The sequence below is a fragment of the Kryptolebias marmoratus genome, linkage group LG13 (assembly GCF_001649575.2).
Source record: "Kryptolebias marmoratus isolate JLee-2015 linkage group LG13, ASM164957v2, whole genome shotgun sequence".
In the NCBI taxonomy this organism is placed as follows: Eukaryota; Metazoa; Chordata; class Actinopteri; order Cyprinodontiformes; family Rivulidae; genus Kryptolebias; species Kryptolebias marmoratus.
Genome location: NC_051442.1, coordinates 9,191,064 through 9,217,429, shown reverse-complemented (window position 1 = coordinate 9,217,429; position 26,366 = coordinate 9,191,064). Strand labels below are relative to the sequence as shown.

The following is a 26,366-nucleotide window of genomic DNA, read 5'->3' as shown; positions in this document are numbered from 1 at the left end:
ATAATTTGCAGTTTTTTTTCACATAGAAATAAACGCAGTGAATTCAATGTGAAATTGCTGCCAATCGATGTGATAAAAGTGATTCCCTCTTGTCCAAAATGCTGCTGAGTAAAACAGCACAAATCTGACCTGCTACACCAGAAGAAGATTTTTTTATTGTAGCGTGCCATCACTTTGCCTTTGAATCTCAAAATAAATCTTTGTGGATTATACAACACTCCGCAGTTTTATTCTTTCTAAGCTTTGTTCCCGATGTGGCAGGAGCTTTTACAGACACAACCAAAGTCCACAAGTTATTGTCGTCAGACCTCAGCAGGTCTGGGAGCAGTTTTCACCTCACTTCATGAAAGTTACACTCTGAGTTTTTGTTGGGATCCCGGTTTGAAATAATGAACATGATTTAGTTTAAACCTGAAACATCATCTCTCTCTGACTGTGGTTTTTTGTTTCTATTAAAATGGAGGCGGATGAATCCTTGAAAGTGCAACAAAGGCCTGTAAATGAGCAATGAGGACGTATAAAGTCTGCTTTCAGACAGATTCTTCCTTTCTTCGTGGTGCTGGATCTGAGCTGACAGTTTTCTTCTGGTCTTAACGCAAAATCCAAACACAGACACACTGTTCTCTTTGTTTACAGTATTCACAATACACTTTTTGTCATGAAAAACATGTTATCCAGGCCACATTTGGAAGACAGCGTCGTGTTTGTTTTTGGTTGTTTGTTTTTGCCAGAGATCAATAAAAGTTGGGGTTACACAACGTTGCTCTCCTTCCATGTTACGGACACATCCCTCTTATATCTGCTGCACAGGACCGCAGACGCACGTTTGCAGCGGCTGGCCTGGTTCGTCATGTTGCATTTCAGCCGTTCTGGCCCAAAGCAGACATTAATGTTTGTGCCATCTCATTAGGATGTTCCAGGGATCAGACACCACAGCTTAGTGATTGTCGCTGCAGAGCGTCGACCAATCAGGAGAGCAGACGCCTGGGGGTCAGCAGCTTCTAAAAATCAAACAGAATTATTGATCATTGGTGCTACATCCCAAAGTGAAGCACTCAGCTTGGAATGCATCTCACGGCTGATTGTTTAAAGCATTTCCACAGTTACTCAGCTCCGATTTGAAGTGTTGACTTTGCTGTGAGTTAACATGAAGCCAGCAGTGGTTCTGCTGGGCCTCGTCCTCCTGCTGGACACCACCTTCGGGGCAGAAGGTGAGTTTACTCTAATAGGTTCTGAGCCCATAAATCACCTATCAGTGCCTGTTTTACCACAATACGTTGTTATTAGAATATGTTTATTTGCTTTACTTATGTTGTATTTTCATATTGATTTGGTGAGTTCTGGTTGTTTTAAATATGTTTTTTAGATCATTTAACTTGACCTGATCTAAGACCATTACATAACAGCAGGTATTATCATGTCAGTAATGTGTTTTTAATGTAATTTAAAAGGCAGTGCTTTTATATTTACATGTGTTGACGCATGTCTGACAAAAATATGAGCCGTGCAGCTTGTTTAGTTGGAGGAATTTGGCAGTGAAAGTAGCATATTTTTGAATTTCAATGCATGAACATGCTGTATTTATAATTTGTTCCACTTTGTATCGATTCTCTGCTACATTTCAAGTATGCTTTTCCCTCAGTTGCATTTAGGTGTATGAAACTGACAACTTACTGTTTTTGAGTACATTTTTTTAAAGGAACATTTCATTACCCTTATGTTTCCAACCTTTACTGTTTCGTGCCTTTACAAACAAAAACGTGCACCAGGAGTCAGGACTCTCCAACATTTCCTTCCAGTTAGATTCACTGAGTGACTCATTTATTCTCAGGCTGCAAAAGCTATCTTCCAATAATCTGTTTAAAAAAATCTAAATATTGGAGAAGTGCTCAAATCTTAAACAATTTGGGTAAATATACCTAAATGTGCAGCTGGAACATGTGTCATCTCAGATAAAAGGATCAAACTAATTATGCTTTATATGACTTTAATTCAAGAGGTTTGAGTTGTGTTGCTGGACTTGATAAATGTCCAGAGTTACTCTTCTCTTTTTGGTCACTGATCAGTAAAGGGTGAGCGGATCTGGACTCTCCTGACTGAAACAAACAAGCTGTTTTTCCACAGAGTCCTGCGAGGGTCGCTGTGGCTCTTTTGACCCCCAGAAGAAGTGCCAGTGTGACTCCATGTGTGTGTACTACGGGAGCTGCTGCAGGGACTTTTACACCATCTGTCCCAGAAAAAGTCAGTATGGGACATTACAGCTTTACTGTTTTTAGTTTTTACTCTTTTCCAATAATGATTTTTAATGAAAACCTCTTGCTCTGTCCAAAGTTTCTCGAGGGGACACGTTCGAAGAAGCAGAGGAGACAAATCTCAGTGGGCTCACCACGACTCTCGGACCAACTGCAAACACGGTCGCACCCACGGTCCTTCCCTCTCCAACCCCCCCACCCACCACCCCAGGGCCCATGTTGCCCTCTGACCCTGACGTGGCGCCCTGCAGCGGCCGGCCTTTCGATGCCTTTTTGCAGCTGAAGAACGGGTCAATCTACGCGTTCAGAGGTAAAAAAAAAACTGGATGTCCCGAAGAATGTGAACTCTGAGTTTACTGCGAGGGGTTTTCGAGGAATTTGCTTTCGTCGTGGTTCACTAAAGGGCCAGTTTGCAAAAAAAACAAAAAAACAACTGATTTTAAGATAAGACGAAAAGTGTATAGTTTACACATATAGTCTAAACTCTGCTGCCTTTAAAAGGATTTACTTTTACTTTAATTAGAGCACAACACCTAAACATGAATCAATGTTTCATCCTTATAATTTGGTTTGTCCTTCCAATAAACAGTTCTTTTAAACAATAGAGATTAGAGGGACCCCAAACAGTGCATAACACATTATTTCCAGTCTCCGAATTTTAGGCAGATAAAATTGAAAGTAATTAATTTATTGGTTTTTAAATTCAAGCCTGAACAACAACGTTGCATTAAATGAGCTCTCCTTCTAGGTGAATATTTTTTTGAGCTGGATGACAAATCCATACTTCCTGGTTACCCCAAACTTATCCAGGATGTGTGGGGGATCTCTGGGCCCGTCAGCGCTGCGTTCACACGCATCAACTGCCAGGGAAAATCCTACATCTTTAAGGTAGGGCTTTATATGTTTCTGTCAAACGGAAACAAGCAAGAGTTTGAATCAAACTGTGAACTGGAGACCGCATTCAGCCATCAAACTGAGGAAAATCTGATTTTAAAACTTAAAATGCATTTATTTTTTGTTTATTTTTGTTACACTTGCTTCTGTTAAATGTGTATTGTACAAAAGCTCATGCGGCTGTCACTTCAATAAGATTTCCTTACAAATGAATCTTTGGCAGAATTATTTAAGGTTGTTTTCCAGTCGAAGGATTGGGGATTTGATCCTCAGCCCCTCCAGTACGCTAAAGTGTCCTTAGGCAAGACCCTGAACCCCCAACGGTCTCCCAATACACTTATTGGTGTATGAGTGAGAATGGGTGAATGAAAAATATTGCAGAATTCTTTGGAGAATCAGTGTGAAGTTAAGCGTGAACCATTACCCAGAATTGTGTAAATTATTCACATCATCAAGCTCAACTCATGGTGGTCTTTGATAGCATTTAACACCATTTTTTACTTCAGGGTAAAAAGTACTGGAGGTTTGATGGCGACGTCTTGGACGAGGACTACCCAAGGGACATTTCAATCGGGTTTGAAGGCGTACCTGATGATGTCGATGCGGCATTTGCTGTACCAGCACCGAATCACCGTGGAAAAGAGAAAGCTTACTTTTTCAAAGGTAACTGTGTTTTAAATCAACACGTGCTCTTTATGGGTTTTACTCAGGCCCTGTGCTGCAAAACAAGCCATTACTAATACTTGCTTAAATACTGAATAATTGTTTCTTCAGTGCAATAAAAAAAAAAACTAAAATAAATTCTTCCTTTATGTAAAAATATATGTAAATATCTACTGTAGGCCAAGTGAAGCCACTGTAAAAGTGCCATTACCTGCAATATCTTAACTGACCACAAGATGGAGACTCCTCCTGTATTAAAAAAGATTGCAAGAAGTACATAGTTACTTTTTGGATTGACTCTTTGTTTATTTATTCATTTTGTTTGTTTGTTGGTGTTTGTTCCAAGTGAACTTATGGTCTCTCTTAAGGTTTCATGTCTGCTTTAGAGCAGCTAATTATTTATTTTGTAAATTTTTATTAAACTGTCTCTTTCTTCAGGGGATAAATATTACCAGTACGAGTTCAAGCACCAGCCGTCCCATGAAGAGTGCATCCAAATGAGCAGATCTTCCCCCTCTGTGCTGTTCACGCAATACACAGACCTGTTCTGCGATGAGGCGTTGGAGGATCTCATCTCTGAGCTTTTTGGCGGTTCCTGTAAGGCCCCAGCTGTAGTTGTACTTTACACGTGTTTGGTATTTTCTGCTCGTGTTGTTATTTACTCTCCTCTGTTATCCTTCAGTCAGCAGTCCCGATGTTGGCCCGAGGTTCATCAGTAGAGACTGGTATGGCATCAGGGCCCCGGTAGACGCTGCCATGGTGGGGAGAGTTCATCTCAGTCCCAGACCCACGCCGCCTGGGAGGAGGAGAAACAGTCGAAGGAGGAGGCCCAGCAAGAGGCGAGGCTCGCATCGGAGAAGGCAGAGTCGTCATATTTTCGATGATTTGTGGCTCTACGACTGGCTTGAACTTGTTGAAGATTACAGCGACGTGGTTGATGAAACCACAGTGCAGGACCACAAAAGCACCCCAGTTCAGAACGTGTACTTTTTCATGAGAGGTATAAATATATCTGATTTGTTTTGAGGGGGTTTCCTCCAACATCAACAGGACATTGCCTTGTTGTTGTTCTGACTTTAACGACTTTTCTTTTCTTTTTCTTTTTTTTAATTCATGACCACAGACAAGTACTACAGAGTGGCTCTGCAGACAAAACGTGTGGACACTGCCAGCCCTCCTTACCCACGATCCATCGCAAAATACTGGCTGGGCTGCGAGCAGGAGGAGGTCCCTGATCCATCCAGGGCAGAGAAGTGACATACCACAGAAATAAATCCACATCTCTTTGTAACCATTATAATATGAGCTTAGCAGTAGTGCCGGTTATATTTGTTGTTACGATATTTAGCTCATGATGATGAATACCCAACAAGTATGCTTCAGGAGGATGTGCTGCAGCTATGCATGAAATGGTGAGTCTTAAATTTCAGTTTTGACAGCTTTTCATATGCACCCAGTTTTGAACTTTTACCCCAAAATTCTCATCATTTTTTACCAACAATTCATCACACATTTTCACAAGTATTAATACATTTCAAGTTCCTAACCTCAATTAATACTTTAGTGTGGTGCCTGTATGCGTGAGTGATTCCTGCATGACCCGCAACTTTATATACACACACACCCCTCTGCTGAGTATTGCATTATTATTATAATTATTTGCATTTTACAAGTATATTATAATACTGTGTTGACCTCTGATTTCTTGAACACATGTCGCCCTCTGCTGGACAAAAAAATGGAGTCCGAAAACACAATCCTCATAAATAAAACAATCGCTTTAATTGCATATTTTTTGTGCATTTTGTCCCTTTTTATATGTAATAAATATTTAGCAGGTTTTGTCTTCATTAATAATTGTTTACGAGTGTAACAGCTTACTAGTTACGACGTAAAAAGCCTGGTTTGTGTTCAATTTATTTACACAAAGTCAAGAAAAGCGTTGAGCTTCAAAACCACGCGGTTTGGACATGTTGCCTAGCAACGTCGAAGCTGATTTCGGATTGGCTGAATGAATTGTTAGGTCGTTGATTTAGGAGTTAAACCCTGTCAGGAAAAGTAGATTAAAGAGTTAAATTTTGTGTCTTATATCCTCACTGAAACTTGTTTATAAGACTAGTTCTTAGTGAATTCGGTAGAAGCCGCTTTGCGAATCGCTTCCGGTTGAAGGTGTAGCTGAAAAGGCGAAAGATTATAAAAAAATTTAAAGTGTTAGGATTAAAACATAACTCTATTATAGCGACCGGACAAAATGTAAATAAATAAAAAAATTAAAAAACAAAAAGGCACCGCTGGGATTCGAACCCAGGATCTCCTGTTTACTAGACAGGCGCTTTAACCAACTAAGCCACAGCGCCACGTGGCAAAATGGCGGGGATAAGTGCTTATAAAGTATAATACAAATTGTCGTAACATTTTCTGTTTTTTAATCCTTTATTTATATCGTACAATATATAAATAGTCTTTATATATACAGTTCTCAACATGTCAAGATTTTAGTCCAAAAGGTAATCGATCATCGCGGCAGAAATGTCCAAATCTGACAGAGTGAAGCCGCTCAGCAGGTCCTGGAAGCTCAGATCAGACAGGTCCTCCGGGGACTCCTGGTGGTCGAGCTGACCCCGGAGGTCAGCTGCTGCAGTGGGGCAGTGGCTGCCCTCTGGCTGGGACACGTGTGCGCCTCCGAGGAAAGCCTCCAGTTCCGCACAGTCCCAATCATCGATCGGGTGCACGTTTTCACTGAAGTCAAAAAAGTCTGAGTAGCAGCAGTCTTGGGACGATCCGTGCGGGTGGCAGGACGTAGACAGGTCGGGGGGTTGAAGGGGGGACTTGTCCTGGCCGTTCAGGATTGCTGAGAGCCTGGAGGACTGAGGCAGACATGGAGCGGGGTATCCTGGCGGGGACGGCAGACTGGGACACAGCTGAGGGCTGTGGGGTGCACCGTGGATGAACTCCAGCTGCAGCTTATCTGAGGGACATCTGGAAGCCTCTCTGGTTAGTTTCTTGTTCTTAAAGTGGCGGGCGCGTCGATTTTGAAACCAGACCTTAAATGGAAAAATAACAGAGATAGGCTACATTAGGTTTTCAGCTAAAAAAAAAAAAAAAAAAAATCCACATTTGGCCTAAACACGTGGAAAACGCGTCATACCTGGATTTTAGACTCTGGTAGACCGGTTATGGAGGCTAGAGACTCCTTGATTTTAATACTGGGGTACTGCGTGACAGAAAAGGCCCTCTCCAGCTGGCTCAGCTGCGCCTTGGAGAAGGTGGTGCGCTTCCGGCGGCGCTGAGTCTCCGAGCGGGTCCTGAACGCAGCACGGCGCACTGCAGGAGGAGGACAGCATCTCGTTAACTTGGGTAACATAAACATAGACTTTGGAGTATTAAAGTCATTTTGGCAAGTTTAAAAATAAATAATCCAAACCCAAAGGGCACATGCTTTGTGTCCCAGAAATGTAAATATTAACTTACCTGTGCTGGAGTCCTGTGCGTAAAAATTGCCGTTCGTGTCGTGGTGCGTGACTGGCCAGCGCTGTCCTGCGTAAAACACCTCAGGAACATTACCGCCAGTAAAATCCAACCAGTGCGCCATTCTTCACGGAGCTCCAAGCGGCACTGCGTCCCGGATGCGCCTTGTTGGCACTGTGACAACACAAGGCACCCAAAGGTTTTATATGTACTTTGCTTTATCGCCGCCTGCGTCCCAGCCCTCCCTCCCGCACACCTTCCTGGGGGCTGTCAGATCTTTAAAAAACGCGTGCCTTTGATGTGGAGATCCACGGTGACCCATTAACGCGCCCGTTTAGACAAGACGGAGCATGTCCGGATCTGCGGACGCCAAAAAAACAAACTAACTAACTAACAGATGGCATATTTCAAATGAATTGTCTAAATTGTCTGTTTTTAAGGGATCCACATAAACAGGTTTGTGGGAATTCAGCAGGCTGCAGAGGGCCATTTTTGTTCTTTCTTTCCATTTTGGGTACAGTTTTGTTAAAACATTATTAGAAAGAATGGTTCACCTGTTTTTATTTACATATGTCTGGATGCTTCTGATCAAAATCTGAACTAAAATAAACAAAACTGCACTTTAAATTCAGAAACACTGAACATGAATCCCTTTTTTTCCTGTCTGTGGCGCATCCTCTCCTCCACAAACCGCTGCCTCCTGTGGCGCATGTAAAACAAAGCAGTGTGTGTTTATGTGTGTGTGTGGGCGTGTGTGTTTATTGAAGAAGCCGCAGAAGTGTGAGGCTTCAGTCAGCCTGAAAAGAGTGAAGGTGACAAATCGGGCTACTTTTTCTTCTTCCAGCTGCAGACAGTTCCCAGGTTAGTGCCAGACTCACAGTTCTGATCCAAAACACAAAGCAGAGAGGATTTAAGGGCATCTTATGTTTGAAATAATAAACTGGGTATCTTTTTCTGTAGCTTAACATCAATTAATGCCATTAAATCTGTCAGCAAGAATAATACGTGAAGTAAAAACAACATAAATACGAATAAAACCTTGACCTTGATGGTTGTCTTGGATGAGCAGTAAAGTTTCTTTCCTTACAGGAACAATAGACCATGACAGCCACGAGTTCATCCCCAGCTGAGAGTCACATGACTCGGATTAGTAGACGTATCGATACTATAAATAAATAAATGAATGGACCTGAATTTACTATCGAAATCAGTCACGTGCTACCAGAGGGTCACACACAACACACATACACACACACACACACACAAAAGACGAATTAAAAACTGTTCACAGTCAATTTGTATGTTTTATTTGTGTAATTTCTTTTTAAAGCTAAAATAAAATCTTGTTGGCACGAGGGGAAAGTGAAAATATTCCTCTACGTGGAGTTTTTATTTTTATTTTTGTTTTATTTTAAACAGTGATTTTTTTCTGTAGTGATTATTTTCTCTATTTACCTTCAGATTACCATTAATTCCTGAGTTACAAATCAGTCACCAGTTAAGCTGAAATTAGGGGAGAAATAAGAAATATTACACTGTTGTGTAAAAGCATACAGAACGCTTGTCGTGATGCAAACAATAAATTAGAAAATGTGCTCGTTTCTAAATGAGTTTGTTCAAAATAACAAGTGACAGTGAACTCTGTTCCACCAAAAACTTATGACGCCTTATAAACAGTAAATAAAGCTTAAACCATCTATTTAACTGAAAATAGAGACAATACATCAAATGTTAACACCGAAAATATATCTAAATGTGACATTATTGACATGTTATAAAAAAGACTCTTATCTCACACAGACATTATTTGCTTGTGACCATTTCCCTGTTTTTCCTCTTCATTGCCACCATAAAAGTCATACAATACACAAACTTTTTTTTGGCTCTGTATATTACACTTGGTGTCTCAAACTCAGGTGTGCACAGAGACACACTCTGCTCTTCTGTGTCCACGCTCAAGTTCGACACTCGGCTGTGAACGACGCCACGTCTCTCCCGACCAACATCCTCAACGCTTCCTTCACAATAAACAACACTCCTCTGCCACATCTTCTGTTTGATGTGGAAACTTTGTCCATATTTCTTGTTGGCCTGAGAGATTTTTGAGGTTAACCCTCACAGCTGAGGTGAGTTCTCCTCCTGGTTGTTCTGCCAAAAGATGTCTTACAAAAGTCAGAAAAGTAGAGACAGTTATGTTGAAACAGTAGCGGATAAAACTCACTCATTGCAGAAGGTGATTCTCCAAACTGAAGCCAAGTTATTTAAAAGCAGAAACAACCTTCCAGACTTAAACCATTGGAGTTTTACCTCTAATGGTATTTCAGACGGCTGAAATATTTTGTTCCCTCTGGTAACTTTGGCAAATAAAGAGCAGATGTTTTCAAATTCTCAAGGATAGTTGTCTGTGATGGTAGGATTGAACAACTTCAATCTCAAGATGATTGGTTAATCCTTGTCCCATGGGGTAACAAAACATTACAGTGTGAGCTTCGGGCTGAAATATTGGGTTCCCCTTTGATGTTTCTAAAAGCATTTCTTTTCTCCTTTGAGAAGAGAGGAACTATGTTCTCATATATCATAGAATGATAGAGGAATATTTGAAGGTATGTAATACATATGCTAGAGCTGATTATTTTGGACAAAAACAGACATTAACTACCAAAAAATAGCAACTAGAAACAGCTTTCATCCAGTAATGTGTCATATTTTACATTAGAACGGGATTTACCAGAAAGCCTACACTTATCTTTTCAGGAAGTCTAATTTTTCGTGCTAGTTTCCATCCTTTTATATTAACAATAAAACCTTGTTGGAAAACAGTGTTTGGTGTCTGACTGATATTTGTCAGGCTGAAGTGAACATGACAAAAATTGGAAAAAGACTGATTCTCTCTGCGATGATGTTTAATTGTTATTTATTTGAGTTTTTTATGTATTAATCACCAGGAACTGTCGATTGAACTGAAAGTGACAACCTTGACACGATTATGTGGACTTGTTTTACCGAGAAATCCCTCAGAAGCGCCGTGAAGTCAGTCAGATCTGACTCTCTGGCTGCAGTGCGTGCTCCCTCCGCGGCTGGTCGCCATTTTCGACACAACACCGGTGTTACGCTCTGACTGGTCAGGAGAACAAAGCAAGCGGCAGGTCAAAGGTCAAACCTAGCTTTCACCTGCTGGGGGCGCTAGAGAGAAAACGTCAGGGACCGCTACGTCAGCATTAGGCGCTTATTAGTCGCTCGGACGACTTTTATTAGAATATTAAGTCGTTTTTATGAAATTTCAGAGCGCTTTAGAGTCACGCCGTTGCTCCGGGGTGAAGTTAAAACCGACCCCAGCGGTCCTCCCTTCCTCCCCCGCCCGGGTGGGAGGAACCTAACGGGGGAAGGAGGTCTCTGCCTGACTGCCGCGCCGCTGTCATTGTTCAGCTGCTCCGACACCAAGTCCAGGACGAATTAGGACCTCAAATATTTCTCTGAAATTATTCAGGTAAGGGTTAAATAATCGTACTCTTTTTTTGTTTGTTTTGTTTTCTTTCCTCCCCGCAGCTCCGTTTGGTCCCAACGGTCCCGTCGGCAGAGGTAAAAAAAGGGGAACCGCTGTAGTCGACAGAAAATACCTTCAGATTATCCCCAAAACTACTTACAAAGATTTAATGTTAGATGTGTGTGGGATTAAAACACGAGTAACCTCTATAAGGTAGATCTTAAAGCTCCGTTATGAAGCAAAAAGTGAACCGGATGTTGAATTCTGCGCCTTTAACTGTGAGCGTGTTAATGTTATGAAGGGTTCATATTTCTGCCCTCTTTGTGTACATAAACAAAGAGCTGCACAGCAGATCAGTGCAAGCAAAGGAGCCGTTCCTTCAGAAATAATAACACTCAAAGGGATGGGAATGTTAAGAGATGTGCAGCTTTTCCAATATTCACTTGAACTGTGTTTGACTGCTTTATAGTTTTGTAAAGCAGGTCCTCATTGCATTAGCTGTCTATTTTCAGGTAGTCTAATTAACAGTTTATAGATGTGAACTCACTGCAGGTGCATGGGAGTGAAGTGTTAAAAAGTTTAGTAAAAAAAAAAAGCTCACATATTATCTTCACTAAGAATGGTGCAAAAGATGCGCCGTCAAGCCTGAATAGTTGCTTAAATGTGACCTAAAATATTGTCTAAAATGACAAATTAATCCTAACAGTAGAGTAAAGAGAACTCAGTTAAATAGGTAGGCTGAACTATTGTACATGGAGGATAATAAATGATTATTACATAATTATGAGTGATTTATTATGACCCTCTTCACATCAGAAAGGATCGATTTTAGCTCACTCCTCTGTAAATATTCCTCACCTGTTCTGCTCAATACTGGATTAAAGTTACAAGTTGGGAAGTCTGAGCCATTAACTTTATTCATATTTTTTATTCGGTCTTTAGTAGATCTAGGGTCGTTGCCTTGCTAAGTTTAGATTCAGACAAACAGATGCTTTAGTTTTGTTTTTTTTTTGTTAACAGACAGGAGTATTAATGACCCCATTGGTCCAACAATAATGACAAGAGAACTGTCTCCAGTCACGAAACTTGAAGTCACGTGTTACATTGTTTTATTTTCTTTTTGCTTGTCTGTCCTTGCAGCAGTTTGATGTGATCTTTATCTACAGAAAGATTTTTTTTCTTTGCAGCCTCAGTACAAAGACGGTTGTTTTTTTTGTTTTGATATTCTTCTGCTGGAGCCATTAACACACAGCGAGGCTTTTAGCTGCGTACAAGTTACTCTGTGTTCCAGATTACACACCTCACTGAGCTCTTTGAGTTATGTTTCTGTCCTGATCATTCCCAGAGACAATTAAAAACAGCCTTGGATTCATTTTGTTGGCACGTTTGCTCTGACTGCTAAGGTTTAACAACTTTACACATCGTCACTCTGACTCCGCAATATGCAAAGAAACAATAAGGTTTCATTTCTTTCTGTTTGTATTTATTATAATTATCTTTTACAGAAACAGAAACCCACAAGTTTTCTCTCGACTGAATGTTGGATGATGTCTCTAATAGAAATTGACATGATTTGATTTTCTGGGCAGAAATGAACTTAAAGAAATGCTTGTTCAACGTCACAAAGCTATTTTGCTCTAGTTCTGAATCCTCAGTATCTATTTTTCTAATTTAGGATAGTCTGTCCTCTCTGCAGACTGACTCTGTGGACCTTTCAGTGCAAAGAATAAAACACACAAGACTGAATATTTTTTCCAATTTTAATTTTAATGGAAAATGGAAAAAATCCCAACAAAGATTTGATGAAAAACGAATTAATGTGAGACATATGATGAATTGAATTCATGCAGTTACAGGGTTCTCTGCTAAACTACAGTTATTATTACAAGCAATGTGGATTTTCAGGTGTTAACTAAAACTATGTAATGACTTAAAGTAATTAAACAATCATCTCCTTCATTAGAAACTTTGTTTAGCTGTAGTTTTATTAGCGTTTCCATTTGGTTCCAGCTAAACAGCAGACTGAAGGATTCTGTTCTTTTTATTTTGGTTTGCAGGATGTCCCGAGAGCAGCAGGCGGTGGCTCGAGCCAGGAAGGCCTTCGAAACGGGCAGGTCCAAACCTCTAGAGTACCGGATCCACCAGCTACAGAACCTGCAGCGCTTATTCACCGAGAGGCAGAAAGAAATTTCAGATGCTATCAACAAAGACCTGAACAGGGTGAGTTACAACACCTAAAATACAAGAAGCATAAATAAAAATATCCTCTTAAGTTATTCTGTGACTTATGTTACCCCTCATTAAACTCATTAAGATTGTGGAAACAAAAAAAGGAAGAGAGGTTTCCTTTGACTCCATTTCAACCATATTATGGATGATTTTAGACTGTAAACAAACAATATAAAACACACCTTTTTTTAAAAAAAGAAAAATTTTCACCTCTTTTAACGTGATTCTGTTGCATTTTTTTGTTTTAACAGCTTTTTTCCTTTTAAAATGTAATTTTGAATACAGTTCTAGTCAACAACGTTAACACAACAACCATTTCATTTTGAGTGTAACAGTGTGTTGAAACATTTGTTTTGTGATCTGCGATCTTCCTTTAACAATGCTCCACCTGCAGTGTAATAGTTTGTCCCTTCGAACAGCTTCTCTGTTTCTGAGGGGTTTTTTTTACCAATTTTATAAGATGAAATTAGTGGTAACAGCACAAGCACGGCCTTAGGCTAATTCCTTAACTATACTAAATTGACAATAAAGACCCAGGTTTATTTTTTTTTTCAGTGTCTTCCATCACAGATATTTAGGACTTCAGGATAAACTAACAGGAACACTGTTGTCTTCCCTCAGAGTGAAGTGGGAATGCAGATGTTTGAGACTCTGGGTCTGGAGGGAGAGATTGCCCTGACCATCAAGAAAGTGAAGGAGTGGGCGGCCCCCCGGCCCGTGGAGAAGAACCTGATGACCCTCTCAGACACCGTCTACATCCAGCCGGAGCCGCTGGGCGTGGTGCTGATCATCGGGGCCTGGAACTACCCCTGGGCGGTCACCATCCAGCCGCTCATCGGAGCCATCGCAGCCGGTACTGTAGCCTGCCGTGTCTGTGGGGAGGGTCAAGGGGCGCGGAGTGACGCGACAAGGTTCAAGTTCATGTCTGGTTTTCGTATCTTTTCCTCCCCTGAGATCTGTGTTGCCAGATTTGTGCCCCTTTTGTCCACTCAAGTGAGCTCCGTTGAAGAGTTTTTTGCGGATATACTTTAGTCAATTTTTTTAATAAAGCATCTGTAAGACACAGAGTTCATTCTGATCCTTCGCCCATTTTTCAAGCTGACTGAGTTCTTTCATCTCATGATCAGAACAGCTCTAGTTCCTCTTTTTGTCCAGCATTTCCACGTTCTTCCAGATTGGCATTAGTGGGTCAAAGTTCATGCTTTTACCTCTATATTACACCCACAAGAGCAGAGTTTAAAGGGAAACAATAGTCACAATGAAACGGGTGCTCCCTGTAAGACAAATATATTTTGTGTCATGATTCCAGTGTTTCAGAGCATGTGAATAAGTTTAACTTTTATTAACTCATTCCGCTGCAGAGTAATGAGTGATTTTCTGATCTTAAAGCTGCTCTGTGGTTTTAGTGTTTGAGCTCAGCTCTGATTTCTTTGTGTTAAAACGCTGCAGAGTTGTCTCATGTCTGTTACAGTATCGCTCCTCCACAGATGTACTTCAGTTACATAATCGTGCCGCGTAGCTGCGCTTTTCTAAATCCTGCTTAAAGCCAGAGGACTGAGCCCTGCAGGTCATGAAGCAAGAGTTTGCTCATGTTGGACTTTGAGCTCTGCTTGTGTCAGACATTAACGCTTGTGTCAGCTCAGTGGGTCAGAAGTCTCTGATAAACTCTTGCATAAAACGGATCGTAAACTAAAAGTCGAGGTCAAAAGTTAGTGACACCACCGCCTTCAGTTGTCTGAAACTGATAACATTCCATCGGTTTAAATATTTGGGCACATTTTTGTGGTTTGTGGTGTCATTTGTTCCCTTTATTAGCGCTGGTTTAATCGTGTTTTTGTTGTCAAATCAGCGCAAAGATTTTAATCTCAGCAAAGCAGATAGCCTCAAACTACTGATATTTATATAAGGTTACCATCATTTGTATAATTGTTTAAACTTATCAAGACGAGCTTTATATGTCAAGTTATAAGTGCAAAGAGTAATTAAAGTCATTAGAAAACTATTAAGCAAGAAACTGAGGCTTCCAACAGAGACAGAGGTGAACAGTCTGAATATTTTAATCCCATGAGGAGATTTAAACAGATTATCAGATCCATTTAAAGACTGAGCTGTTTAATCAGACAGTAATGTTGGTTTGATATTAATGTCAAAAAGCTGCACACTTAGATCACAGAACATTTAGGATATTTAATCTTTATTTTAGCAAAACTTGTCACCATGCTTTGTTTATTTACTATCTCTGTTTCGTATTAAACTTGTAGTTGACTTATTTGGTAGAGAAAACTCCGTCAAATAGCTTCATGGAGTAATAACACCGTAAAATCAGGCTTTTCTTTTCGTGGAGAAGAGTCTTCCTGCTGTACTGACCGTGTTCTCGTTCACCTGTCCAGGTAACGCAGCTGTGGTGAAGCCCTCAGAAGTCTGTATTCACACTGCGAAGGTCATGGAGGAGCTGCTGCCGGTTTATATCGACAAAGTAAGGACGGGTCGGGAAACGCCAAGAAACTGAGGCAGTAATAATGTCCTCTCAATCCGGCATGGTTTAACCATCTTTACCCCAAAAACAAGAAAAGAAACAGAGAAAATGTCACATTGTGCCATACGAACTGCGTTTGGTGAACACACCGAGAACAACAATTAGGACAACGACAGTAACACTGTGCTCATCCACACTGAAGAGCCATAATATTCAGCAAACAGCTCACTCCAGCTGCAGCCAGGCCCCAAAATGGATCCTAAAATCCTGCTACAGCTGTGAAAAAGAAAGGGCAAAATAACTCCAAAATAATGGTATGAAATTATTTACCAGGCATAAGAGAACATCATTAAAAACCAAACTTCAGGGCATTTAAACAATCTTGGCAGTGACATGTTTAATTTATGACGTAATATCTTATAACCAAAGTCTGTGTGATTTCAGTAGATAAATCTTTATATGGTCTGAATGAACTGTATATATGTAATAAAATAGAGAAGATAAGGATAATAATGTCACATGTTAAGCACAGTCTTGGAGCTGTCCATTGTGGAGATTAATCACCGGCTGTATTTTAACTGAATGTCAATGTTTTTAGTGTTCATAAGTTTGCTTTGAAAGCGATTTTTACCCTATTTTTCGCTTCTGTTGTGGACTCTGCCTGATATCCACCTTAAACGGATCAATGTTTACTACCATCTTTTTGTAGTGTTATATTAAACATGTCATATTTTGTAATAAAAATCTGTGTCATCAAAAAAACACTCCTTATGCTGCAACTGTTTTTACATGTAGAGGCTCCTAAAAGTTTTTTTTTTTGTCCTATATGGCTTTTAAATTGTCAAAGCTGTCAGCAGATATTTAAATTTAAATCTCTTATTTTGCCTGATTTGTGTGATTTTTTTTATTATTCTTTCAGGAGCTTTATCCTGTAGTGTGTGGAGGAGTTCCAGAGACTCAGGAGCTGCTGCGGCAGAGATTTGATCACATTTTCTACACTGGCAACAGCATGGTGGGCAAAGTGATCATGGAGGCTGCCGCCAAACACCTGACACCCGTCACCCTGGAGCTGGGCGGCAAGAGCCCCTGCTACATCGACAAGAACTGTGACATAAGCATAGCCTGCAGGTCGGAACCATGGGTGGTACTGCATACCTTCAGTTTTTGTATATTTTAATTTTTTTATAGCTGTTTGTATCTACGACACGTAGTTACCCTCATGTAATAGTTTCAGCTTCTGTTACTTTGTTGCTGCTTTCTGTTTTTAACCGTTCTGTTCATTTTGTTCACTGCTGTTCAGACGTATCGCTTGGGGAAAATACACAAACTGTGGTCAGACCTGCATCGCCCCAGACTACGTCCTCTGTGAGCCCAGCATTCAAGACCGGGTCATTGAGGAGGTCAAGAAGTCCATTAAGGTACGGAAAACTCGGCTCCAAGTCGTGTCGATTGAAAAGATTTGCCGTTAGCCGCCAAAAAATGAGTTTTTTTATTTTAAATACCTGGAATGATTTTTTTGCAGGAGTTCTACACAGACAACCCAAAGACGTGTACTGACTACGGGCGCATCATCAACCAGCGCCATCTCAAACGGATCATGGCCTTGTTGGAGGACAGCACAGTTGCTTTTGGAGGAGAAAACGATGAGTCAAACTGCTACATTGGTAAAACATCCGCTCGCCGCAAACTTTTCGCGTGAAAACTGAAAATCGTCTCACCGAAGGACTGGCTGTGATGTTTGCTCTCATGGTAACGAGGTAAACGGTGTTCTTGTGTTGCGGTCAGCTCCCACAGTTCTGCGGGACGTGAAGCCCGAGGCGAAGGTGATGCAGGAGGAGATATTTGGACCTCTGCTTCCCATCCTGCCCGTCGGTGGCCTGGACGAAGCCATCAAGTTTATAAATAAAGGAGAGAAACCTCTGGCTCTCTACGTCTTCTCATCAGATGATAAGGTATGAGCTGACCACACACATGCAGAGCAGACAGATGAAGACCGGCGCTGAGATTCTTTTTGTTTTACCTCTGAAGGTGATAAACAGAATGAGAGACGAGACTTCCAGTGGAGGATTCCTGGCCAACGACTGCCTTGTTCACTTTTCTGTCAGCTCGCTTCCTTTTGGAGGAGTTGGTGAGTCCACAGGAGCTCTGCGTGGCATTTTCAAAGGATTTACCTTGTTTTCCTTGTGGTTGTATACTCATTAACTAAGCTCAGAGACAAAAGTATGAATGGGCAAGTCTAATTTGTAATGCAGAGTGTTAGGGGTCCCTCTAGTGTCGCATTGTGGCAAAAATAAAATATTTAACTTGTACAAGGTCAAAAAGAGGGGTTTGAAAAGCATGGCACTGATTTGTACACATTAAGCCATCACTTTAAAAGACTAAGCTGCTGGATTTGTTTAAATTGTCTAAGTACAAACCACAAACATAGTTCATCCCAGATACACTATTTCGAATGTTTCAGACTGATTTCTTTCTTTTGACACACCAGCTTTGGTACGCTTTTACCCCACAAAGCTCTCAAATATTAGACCCCAGACCAAAAGGCTTCAAGACAACTCAGCAGTAAGTTTCAAGAGGGAACAAAACTTAAGTGTTTGTGCTAGTTACAAACACTTCTAAAAAAGAAAAATAACATGTTCGTCGCTTTATAGACTTTACGCTACTTGTTTTAGGCTAATTAAAACCCATCAAACATGAGCTCAAATGCTGTCTTTCACAGGGAACAGCGGTATGGGCTGCTATCATGGCAAGTTCAGCTTCGACCAGCTCAGCCACCTGCGCAGCTGTCTCATCAAGAAGCTGAAAATGGAGGGAGTGAACAACATGCGGTACCCGCCTCACACCCCGAAAAAGCTGGGCTGGGCGCGATTCTTCATCCTGAAGAACTTCGACCTGGGCTGGGTGGGCCGGATGGTGCTGTTGGCCGTGCTGGCTGTGGTGGCCGCCGTCGCACTACAGGTGAGAGAAAATGAGCGAACTCGTCACTACGGTTTTTACAGCACAGAAGTGCTCAACAGACTAAAAACTGACTCCAGGTTTGTTAACTTTGAGCATCAGTTTAACACGGGGAACAAATAATGAGTGGGTCTGTTTGTTTCCAAACATATATAGCTTAAACTTGAGGTCTAAAATATCAGATAGTGGTGTTAAAATAAGCATCATAGTTAGTTTTAAAAGTAAACGGACTGTACTTATATAGCGCCTTGCTAGCCAACCAGATCACTCAAAGTACTTTACATTTATCCATCCACACACATCCACACAGCACTCTACTACATCTCTACAACTTTAATCTGAATAAATCATTCTATAGAGTCTAACCAGTGCTTTAGATCCCATTCATACACCGATGGGGCACATCAGAGGCTATTAGGGTGCCTTACAGAGTGACACTTCAACATGTGGCAGACTGATGGAATCGAACCACCAACTCTCTCATTAGAGGACGACTGCTCTAACTGAGCCACAGTCTTATAAATAAGTAAACAATTTCAGTACCAAACCAAAACTTTCTAACATTTAGCATACGTCTCTTTACCTCGACAGGCGGTTCTCGTCCTCCGAGTCCTTTTTTCAAGAAAAATGTCATGTCCTCGAAGCACCTTTTTGTTTTTTTTTTACTTTGATTTAAAAAGGGGACAATGCACATTGATTTACGTAAATGTGACAGATTTAGTTGTAGAGAAAGGTAGTTCTTAAAAGGTTGATGATACATAAAAAAAGCGTTTTGTTAACAACTAACGAAGGCACATGATTGATAAAATTACGATACCTTCTTATTTCAAAGGAAGTATTATAATTAATCAGCATCAAACCATGGATTAAACGCTTCTATTTTCCAATGTTTTAGTCCTAGTCCTTCCAACTTATTCTTTTTTGTCTAGATTTGAATTTTAGTATAAAAACAGACCAGGAAATTAAACAAAATCCTCTAATGGAACCTTTATTTTTTCTTTCAGAAATATCTCTTTTGAAGACATTTGTCCACACCATCCAGTTTGTCGTCTTCGTTCTGCCTGAGAGGAGGAAGGAGCAGCAAATCATAATCAGCATGAATAATACAGACTGTATTCGGCTGTAGCTTTATTACATTTAACATTTCAATGTTTAAAAAGTCACTGAGCTCAGTTGGAGCTCGTTTCTATGCAGGGAATGTTTTATTCTCGCGTTTGGCTCTTACACTTATATTCAGCATCACTGTTAGATCAGGTTTACAGACCTAAACGAGTTGCACCTTTAATGTAAACTGAAGACAGGAGTTTTATTGAAGCGACTGAATCTGTTAATTTACTGCAGTTTTACAGTCTGATGTCAGGTTTAAGGAACAATGAATGTTTGCACAAAGGGCTGGGAAATGAAGTTATCTCATTTCAACGATGATTCTGTTTTTAATGTGAAGCTGCGGCTCATTTTAGACCCGTTCTGTTCTGCACCACTGACCTCTGATACTCTTCACTCATTGAAGTTTTTTTTGTTTTGTTTTGTTGTTTTTTTTGGTCCCTGAATTTATCTCAGAATCAAACAGGATTTTATGAAGGATGTTTTATTGTAATAGTCCTGGAAACGTTTGTATGATCCGATTAATTAAGTGAAATAATTCATTTCTCTCATCGTTAACATTTCAAGATTTTATAATTATAATTATAGAATTATATATGTATTTTTAACTAATAATAAAAAATAACAATTCCTATTTCTATAAGTGTGTGAGTTTTTTTTATTGTGTGGTTTTTAATACCAATATTTTTCTATAATATCCTTGCCTATCTCTTATTTGATTCTGTTTTTGTTTTATATTATATGGTTAAATCCACATAACAGATTATTTTAATTTGAACAAAATGGAGACAAAATGGTCACAGCAAATATTACTGGAAATTTCACTAAGATTGGATTTACCAGCATAGTACTACTATAGTTCTTCTTTGAATTTTTGTGTTTATGTTTAACTGAGTTAGGCAGGCACTAACTATAACTATAACTATTACAAATATTTATAACTATAAGTTCATGCCTCTGAAAGCATTTTCAGTCAAATAACCCCAAACATGTATTAACAGGAATCAGTCTGATGTAATAAGAGCCTCATAATAAAATCATTTATGATGGTTTTAAAAGCTGAAGGTAACAACACAGTAGCTAAAATCTGTGTACTTGTAATATTTAAATCTATACTTTTACTTGAGTATGCAAGTAAATTTGATGCTGCAGAGACCTGCAGCATCATGTGTTGAGTTTAAAACACATCTGTTTGTTTTGCAAGGTAAAACAAAACTGTCATAGTTTAATGAAACGCTTTATGAGAACTAGTCAAGCAGACATCAGTGCCTGACACTGATAATGATGGTTAGCTCTGTAGTAGCTGGTAGGATAACGGATTAATAATTGTGCCAACTGTGATCATAAACAGAGCATCATTAACTCCCAAACTGATGTCTGAAAACATGTCAGAGAATCAATAAATAGACAGAACCTGCTTTAATTAAAACATACAGCAATATGAAAAATATTGATGTATTTTATGAGTATAAAAAATAATTTATTAAGTAATTTGGTAACTGTATTTACAGTCGACCAGCTATATTCACACATCAGCTGATAGTTCACTCCATGGCAGGTGTAAAATTATTAGCCACACACATTTTGTTTTTTTTTCCCCTCTGTCGCCTAACTGCGGCTTCTTGAGGTGCAAAGTGTGAGTGGATTCAAGTTTTCAAGCACAGTGGTCATGTTTGCTGAAGGTTTTGTGAGTTCATTTCAAACTTCTGATCTGGTCAAATGTAATGATTTTATCTAAAATTAGAATGCATAAGAGACATTTTATAGATTAAATGATAAAATGAAAATATAGTCCTGAATAAATATGGTGTTGTTGTTAAATCTGAAAATTTAAACACAAACATTTGATCAGCCTCTGATGGAGCACTGACTGACTTTTAAAACGAGAGATAATTTTTAGTTTTGTGTTATTTGACAATGTGTCTGTTTAAAATCTTACAGCAGCGGGTGTAATTATGATGATTCATGAATGCAGTCTCTGTTACCATGGTGATCTAGCCAGGATCAAACTGTGCCTCTGTAATCATGGAGATCTAACCAGGCTCACACTAGCCCTCTGTTACTATGGTAATTTAACCAGGCTCATACCCAGTCTCTGTTTCCATAGTAATTTAACCAGGCTTAGTCTAAGCCTCTGTTACCATAGTGATCTAACCAGGCTCAAAGAAATCCTTCTCTGTAATTCCTAAAACTCAGATTTTCAGCTCATTATAGCATCTGAACTGTTGAGCTCACCTCGTAGTCAGCCCTCTGGTAATCCACTGACCAGCATCAGGACCTCATGACACCTGAACTTCTTCTGAACTGAAGTCCGTCCATATTCACGCCTTCCACCGTCACAAGAATTAAGTATAATCAAAATCCTAAGCAGGGGAGGTAATTTAAGAATTTTTCTACCAGCTGCTTTATGGTTTGCTCAACATGTTTTGTTGTTGAACAAGTTAAGCACTGTGGGATGGCCTGAACTGAAATAACAATTTATTCTTTCTAGGTGTTTTTTTTATTTATTTTGCAATTGCATATTAAATTAAAAGACTTTTTATTTAAGAGCTTGTTTCAGAAAATATATATTTTTTAAAAGTCTCGTCCTTTCTGCTGGAGCTGGTAAATTCGGTAACTTTAGTGACTCAGATTAACTCCATAAAGTGGTCCAGTTCACTTGAGTCGTTCATGCTGCACAAAAAGGCAAAATGTGCAGAGTATGTAACTCCATCCATCCATCCAAATATATAAATATACAAAAATGTGCAAATGTGTACAATGTATGAGTGTTTCTGGTGAGTTTTTAACCCGACTTGGAGATCTGTCTCATCTGAGTCTACAGCATTTCCAGTAGGTTTTTAACCCAATTTAAATTAGATGAGTCTGCAAAGTCAACGGCAGTCTTTCAGAGATGGAAAACATTAAAAGCTTTTTAGCAAAAACTCTTAAACACTTCTGCAAGAGTTATATGTTCTCAAGCACAATTAAACATTTTCTAAAATACATGACCACAAAAATGTGACCCTCTTCGTGAAGACTTTTAATAATATATCTTTTATTTAACAAGGAAAAAATAGAAAATGAAAAATCCTGTTTGCATTTGTACCAGTACTATACATATAAATGTCTGAATAATCAATAGGACTAAAACATTTTGAGAAATAAACTGCTCTTTTAAAGTAAAAACAATTGTTGTATGTCTAGAAAAGCACATGCTTGTAAATGTACTAATGCCATGGGAATATGTACACACAGTAGTTGGCTTGTCATACAGACACCTCTCAATGCTCTTCGCTGATAGTAGAAATTGGGATCACAAAGTTTTTTCAAACAACTGATTTGAAATAAACACAGAGGAGAGGTGATCACCAGTGACCAACGTATTCTTCATCTCCTTCCTTGTATCCGTTCCAGACAGATGAACTGTGGTGGTCCGGTACAGATTTATGTAACGTTACACTTCTAACAAATACACTTATAGTACTGTAAGTAAAAACTACTGCAATTATGGAAAACAAAGTTCAACACCACACATACTATTTACATAAAAATACTGCAGTTATTCAGTTAAACTTCTGTGGGAACTCTTCAAAGTCTTCAGGAGCCATCTCATTATTCACAGTTTAACTGTTTTCCCTCCTGTGTGGATTCTCATGTGTGTGTTTAAAGTTGACTTTTCTCTAAATCTGTGTCCACAATGATCACAAACAAATGGTTTCTGTCCTGTGTGGATTCTCATGTGTGTGTTTAAAATTGACTTTTCTCTAAACCTTTGTCCACAATGATCACAAACAAATGGTTTCTGTCCTGTGTGGATTCTCATGTGTGTGTTAAAATGAGACTTTTGTCTAAATGTTTGTCCACAATGATCACAAACAAATGGTTTCTGTCCCGTGTGGATTCTCATGTGTGTGTTTAAAGTTGACTTTTCTCTAAACCTTTGTCCACAATGATCACAAACAAATGGTTTCTGTCCTGTGTGGATTCTCATGTGTGTGTTTAAAGTTGACTTTTCTCTAAACCTTTGTCCACAATGATCACAAACAAATGGTTTCTGTCCTGTGTGGATTCTCATGTGTGTGTTTAAAGTTGACTTTTCTCTAAACCTTTGTCCACAATGATCACAAACAAATGGTTTCTGTCCTGTGTGGATTCTCATGTGTGTGTTTAAAGTTGACTTTTCTCTAAACCTTTGTCCACAATGATCACAAACAAATGGTTTCTGTCCTGTGTGGATTCTCATGTGTGTGTTTAAAGTTGACTTTTCTCTAAACCTTTGTCCACAATGATCACAAACAAATGGTTTCTGTCCTGTGTGGATTCTCATGTGTGTGTTTAAAGTTGACTTTTCTCTAAACCTTTGTCCACAATGATCACAAACAAATGGTTTCTGTCCTGTGTGGATTCTCATGTGTGTGTTTAAAGTTGACTTTTCTCTAAACCTTTGTCCACAATGATCACAAACAAATGGTTTCTGTCCTGTGTGGATTCTCATGTGTGTGTTTAAAGTTGACTTTTCTCTAAACCTTTGTCCACAATGATCACAAACAAATGGTTTCTGTCCTGTGTGGATTCTCATGTGTGTGTTTAAAGTAAACTTACGACTAAACCTTTGTCCACAATGATCACAAACAAATGGTTTCTGTCCTGTGTGGATTCTCATGTGTCTGTTTAAATCTGACGTTTGGCTAAATCTTTTTCCACGGTCATCACAACTAAATGAACTTAATCTTGACTGAATTTTCTTACCCGAGTCTCCAGTTCTCTTCACTCTAAAACATTTCTTACTTATCAAACTACTTGAAGACTTTGTTCCTGAATGACATGTCACGTGTCTCTGAGGAGACCCCTTGTCAACAAATTGTCTCTCACACTCAGTGAAGCTGCAAGATTTGTTGACAGTGTTCACACCTGACTCAGGAGCTCCGCTCTCCTTCCAGTCTTTTTCACTGTCTTCAGGTTCTGATCCAGAGTCTGATAAGTCTTTCAGCTGAGAGTCAGGATCATTCAAATCCTCATCATCTTCCTCATACTCACTGACTTCAGCCTCTAAGGAGCTGGAATCATCTTCAGAAGTATTTGGATCTGTCTTCCTGGTACTTTCTGCTCCTCCACAGTCCTCTCCACCAGTTGTCGCTTTTATCTGGTCAGCTGAGCAGCCGGTTGGAAGATCTCCATCTCCCATTTGGTGTCGATGAAGCTTTATGTGGAGGGACTCTCCGTCCTGCTGGTCCACATCAGACCTCCATTCTTCAGCAGCTTCTTCTCTAATCAGCACTGTCTGCTGAACATCTGCAGGGAACACTGGAAAACATGAACATGAAGGACATTAATAACTTTATATTTACACAAACATCACTTGTTCTTAATTTTACAGCGCAACTCGAAACAGCATCTAATGCTGGATGTCAGAAAACCTCTTGAAACTAAATCTATGAGGCCGACATCCTGACTGGCTCCAAGAAGATGGTGACACGAGACCAGATATGTCAAGGTGCCATAGCCAGGGCAAAAATATTAGTCAGGCCTTTAAAGCCTGCCTCCTCGCCCCTCTGTTGTTATTCTTTAGTGGCTTCATGCTGAAGTCTGGAGTCAAATTTAAGTTACATACTCAAACTGTTGCCGCAAAGATCCAAAAAACTACAAGCACTCAGAAAGAGCAAACCTCTGCCAAGGCCATCAAAAAATGTAGGCTGCAGATCACCATCAAAATTTAGTTATTTTTTTGTAGCAACCCAAACATTTCCTAAAACTTTGATCAAAATCTGTTCATTAGGTTTTTAAGAAAACCTGATAACAGACAGATGGACAAAAACTACCACAAACATAACCTCCTCAGCAGAGGTAATTAAATGGTGCACAAGTATGCACACCCTTTAAACTAAACATTTGTTGATGCACCTTCTGAGAGACAAACCAGTCGAACTCTGGGGTTGAAGACAGCATCCAGGATTTTGTTTTGTTGCTCCCTTTTCTTTGAACGACAGTGTTCCTCTTCATAATCTGCAGATGTGTTTTCCAGAAACCCTGATGCTTCTGCTCCTGAAACACATGAACATAATGGACAGTGACCAATGATTTTGTGCCAGTTAGTCAAAAGACAAGAAATCTATTAATATTTGTTTCTCAGAGCGATGGGTTCGAAAAATTTATTGACGGTCCCTTAGTGAGCCACCGGGTGAGAGAGAAGGGAGCGGCAGAGAACGGCTAGCCGACTTTAGTGTTACTGTTTCGGGTCAACCGTGAGCTAGACTCCGCTGACTCCGCGGAGCGCGAATATCCAATATCTGACTTCAAACTAACCTCACTGCGGTAAACAGCAGGAGGTCATAAGATTTGTACATCGATACAAAATAGCAACCACTAAATGACGGGAGCGCAAACTGGCAGAAGTACAACAGCCCGTGGTACCCACGTTCCTCTAAAGATGCTAAGTCACTTAGCTACACAAAATACTGCAGCTAACAAGGAGGAATATATATAAACAAACCTAATCTGTGCAGACGAACTTTGGGGTTGAAAAGAGCCTCCATGATTTGGTTTTGTTGCATCTCTTCTTGTAAACGGAACCGTTCTTCTTTGTAATCTGCCGCTGATGTTTGCAGAAATTCCGACTTTTCCTCCTCGGCCGCTCCCAGTCGTTGTTCAGCCCGCTGTCTCCACATCTCTGTTAGCTTCCGTTTGTCTGAAGCTTCATTTAACAGTTTGTTGAGGAGACAAAATATTACCTAAATGAAACTCAAAACTTTAAAAAACCTCTCCTCACGACGGACCGGAAAATGCACAGAGAAACCAGGAGTCAAAAATGGTCATAAGCAGTATCTTCAGTTTAAAAGATTTATTAGCCTTAGTACTAAGG

The 26,366-nt window shown here is 39.8% G+C and overlaps 4 protein-coding genes and 1 non-coding gene across 5 annotated transcripts; 2 read left to right on the top strand and 3 right to left on the bottom strand.

Moving 5' to 3' along the window:
* Positions 1-815: 815 nt before the first annotated feature.
* On the top strand, positions 816-5,598 carry vtnb (vitronectin b). The gene is made up of 8 exons (XM_017421264.3): positions 816-1,211; positions 2,125-2,241; positions 2,332-2,562; positions 3,001-3,140; positions 3,653-3,809; positions 4,248-4,406; positions 4,492-4,809; positions 4,933-5,598. The coding sequence occupies exons 1-8, from the start codon at positions 1,148-1,150 to the stop codon at positions 5,064-5,066; spliced, it is 1,320 nt and encodes a 439-aa protein (XP_017276753.1). The 5' UTR covers positions 816-1,147; the 3' UTR covers positions 5,067-5,598.
* A 494-nt stretch (positions 5,599-6,092) lies between these two features.
* On the bottom strand, positions 6,093-6,166 carry trnat-agu. Its single transcript has one exon. It is a non-coding gene; the product is annotated as a tRNA-Thr (tRNA).
* A 135-nt stretch (positions 6,167-6,301) lies between these two features.
* Positions 6,302-7,688, bottom strand: LOC112450686 (homeobox protein SEBOX-like). Its single transcript, XM_037979170.1, has 2 exons — positions 6,958-7,688; positions 6,302-6,853 (listed from the first exon to the last, which is right to left on the bottom strand). The coding sequence occupies exons 1-2, from the start codon at positions 7,177-7,179 to the stop codon at positions 6,305-6,307; spliced, it is 771 nt and encodes a 256-aa protein (XP_037835098.1). The 5' UTR covers positions 7,180-7,688; the 3' UTR covers positions 6,302-6,304.
* A 2,798-nt stretch (positions 7,689-10,486) lies between these two features.
* aldh3a2b (aldehyde dehydrogenase 3 family, member A2b) lies at positions 10,487-20,159 on the top strand. Its single transcript, XM_017421248.3, has 11 exons — positions 10,487-10,764; positions 12,819-12,981; positions 13,612-13,843; positions 15,381-15,466; positions 16,386-16,594; positions 16,767-16,884; positions 16,989-17,130; positions 17,252-17,418; positions 17,495-17,594; positions 18,186-18,424; positions 19,426-20,159. The coding sequence occupies exons 2-11, from the start codon at positions 12,820-12,822 to the stop codon at positions 19,438-19,440; spliced, it is 1,470 nt and encodes a 489-aa protein (XP_017276737.1). The 5' UTR covers positions 10,487-10,764; position 12,819; the 3' UTR covers positions 19,441-20,159.
* A 2,383-nt stretch (positions 20,160-22,542) lies between these two features.
* LOC108238885 (gastrula zinc finger protein XlCGF26.1) lies at positions 22,543-26,332 on the bottom strand. The gene is made up of 3 exons (XM_017421243.3): positions 25,998-26,332; positions 25,409-25,549; positions 22,543-24,811 (listed from the first exon to the last, which is right to left on the bottom strand). Exons 1-3 carry the CDS (start codon positions 26,170-26,172, stop codon positions 23,124-23,126), a joined length of 2,004 nt encoding a protein of 667 aa, XP_017276732.1. The 5' UTR covers positions 26,173-26,332; the 3' UTR covers positions 22,543-23,123.
* Positions 26,333-26,366: the final 34 nt, after the last annotated feature.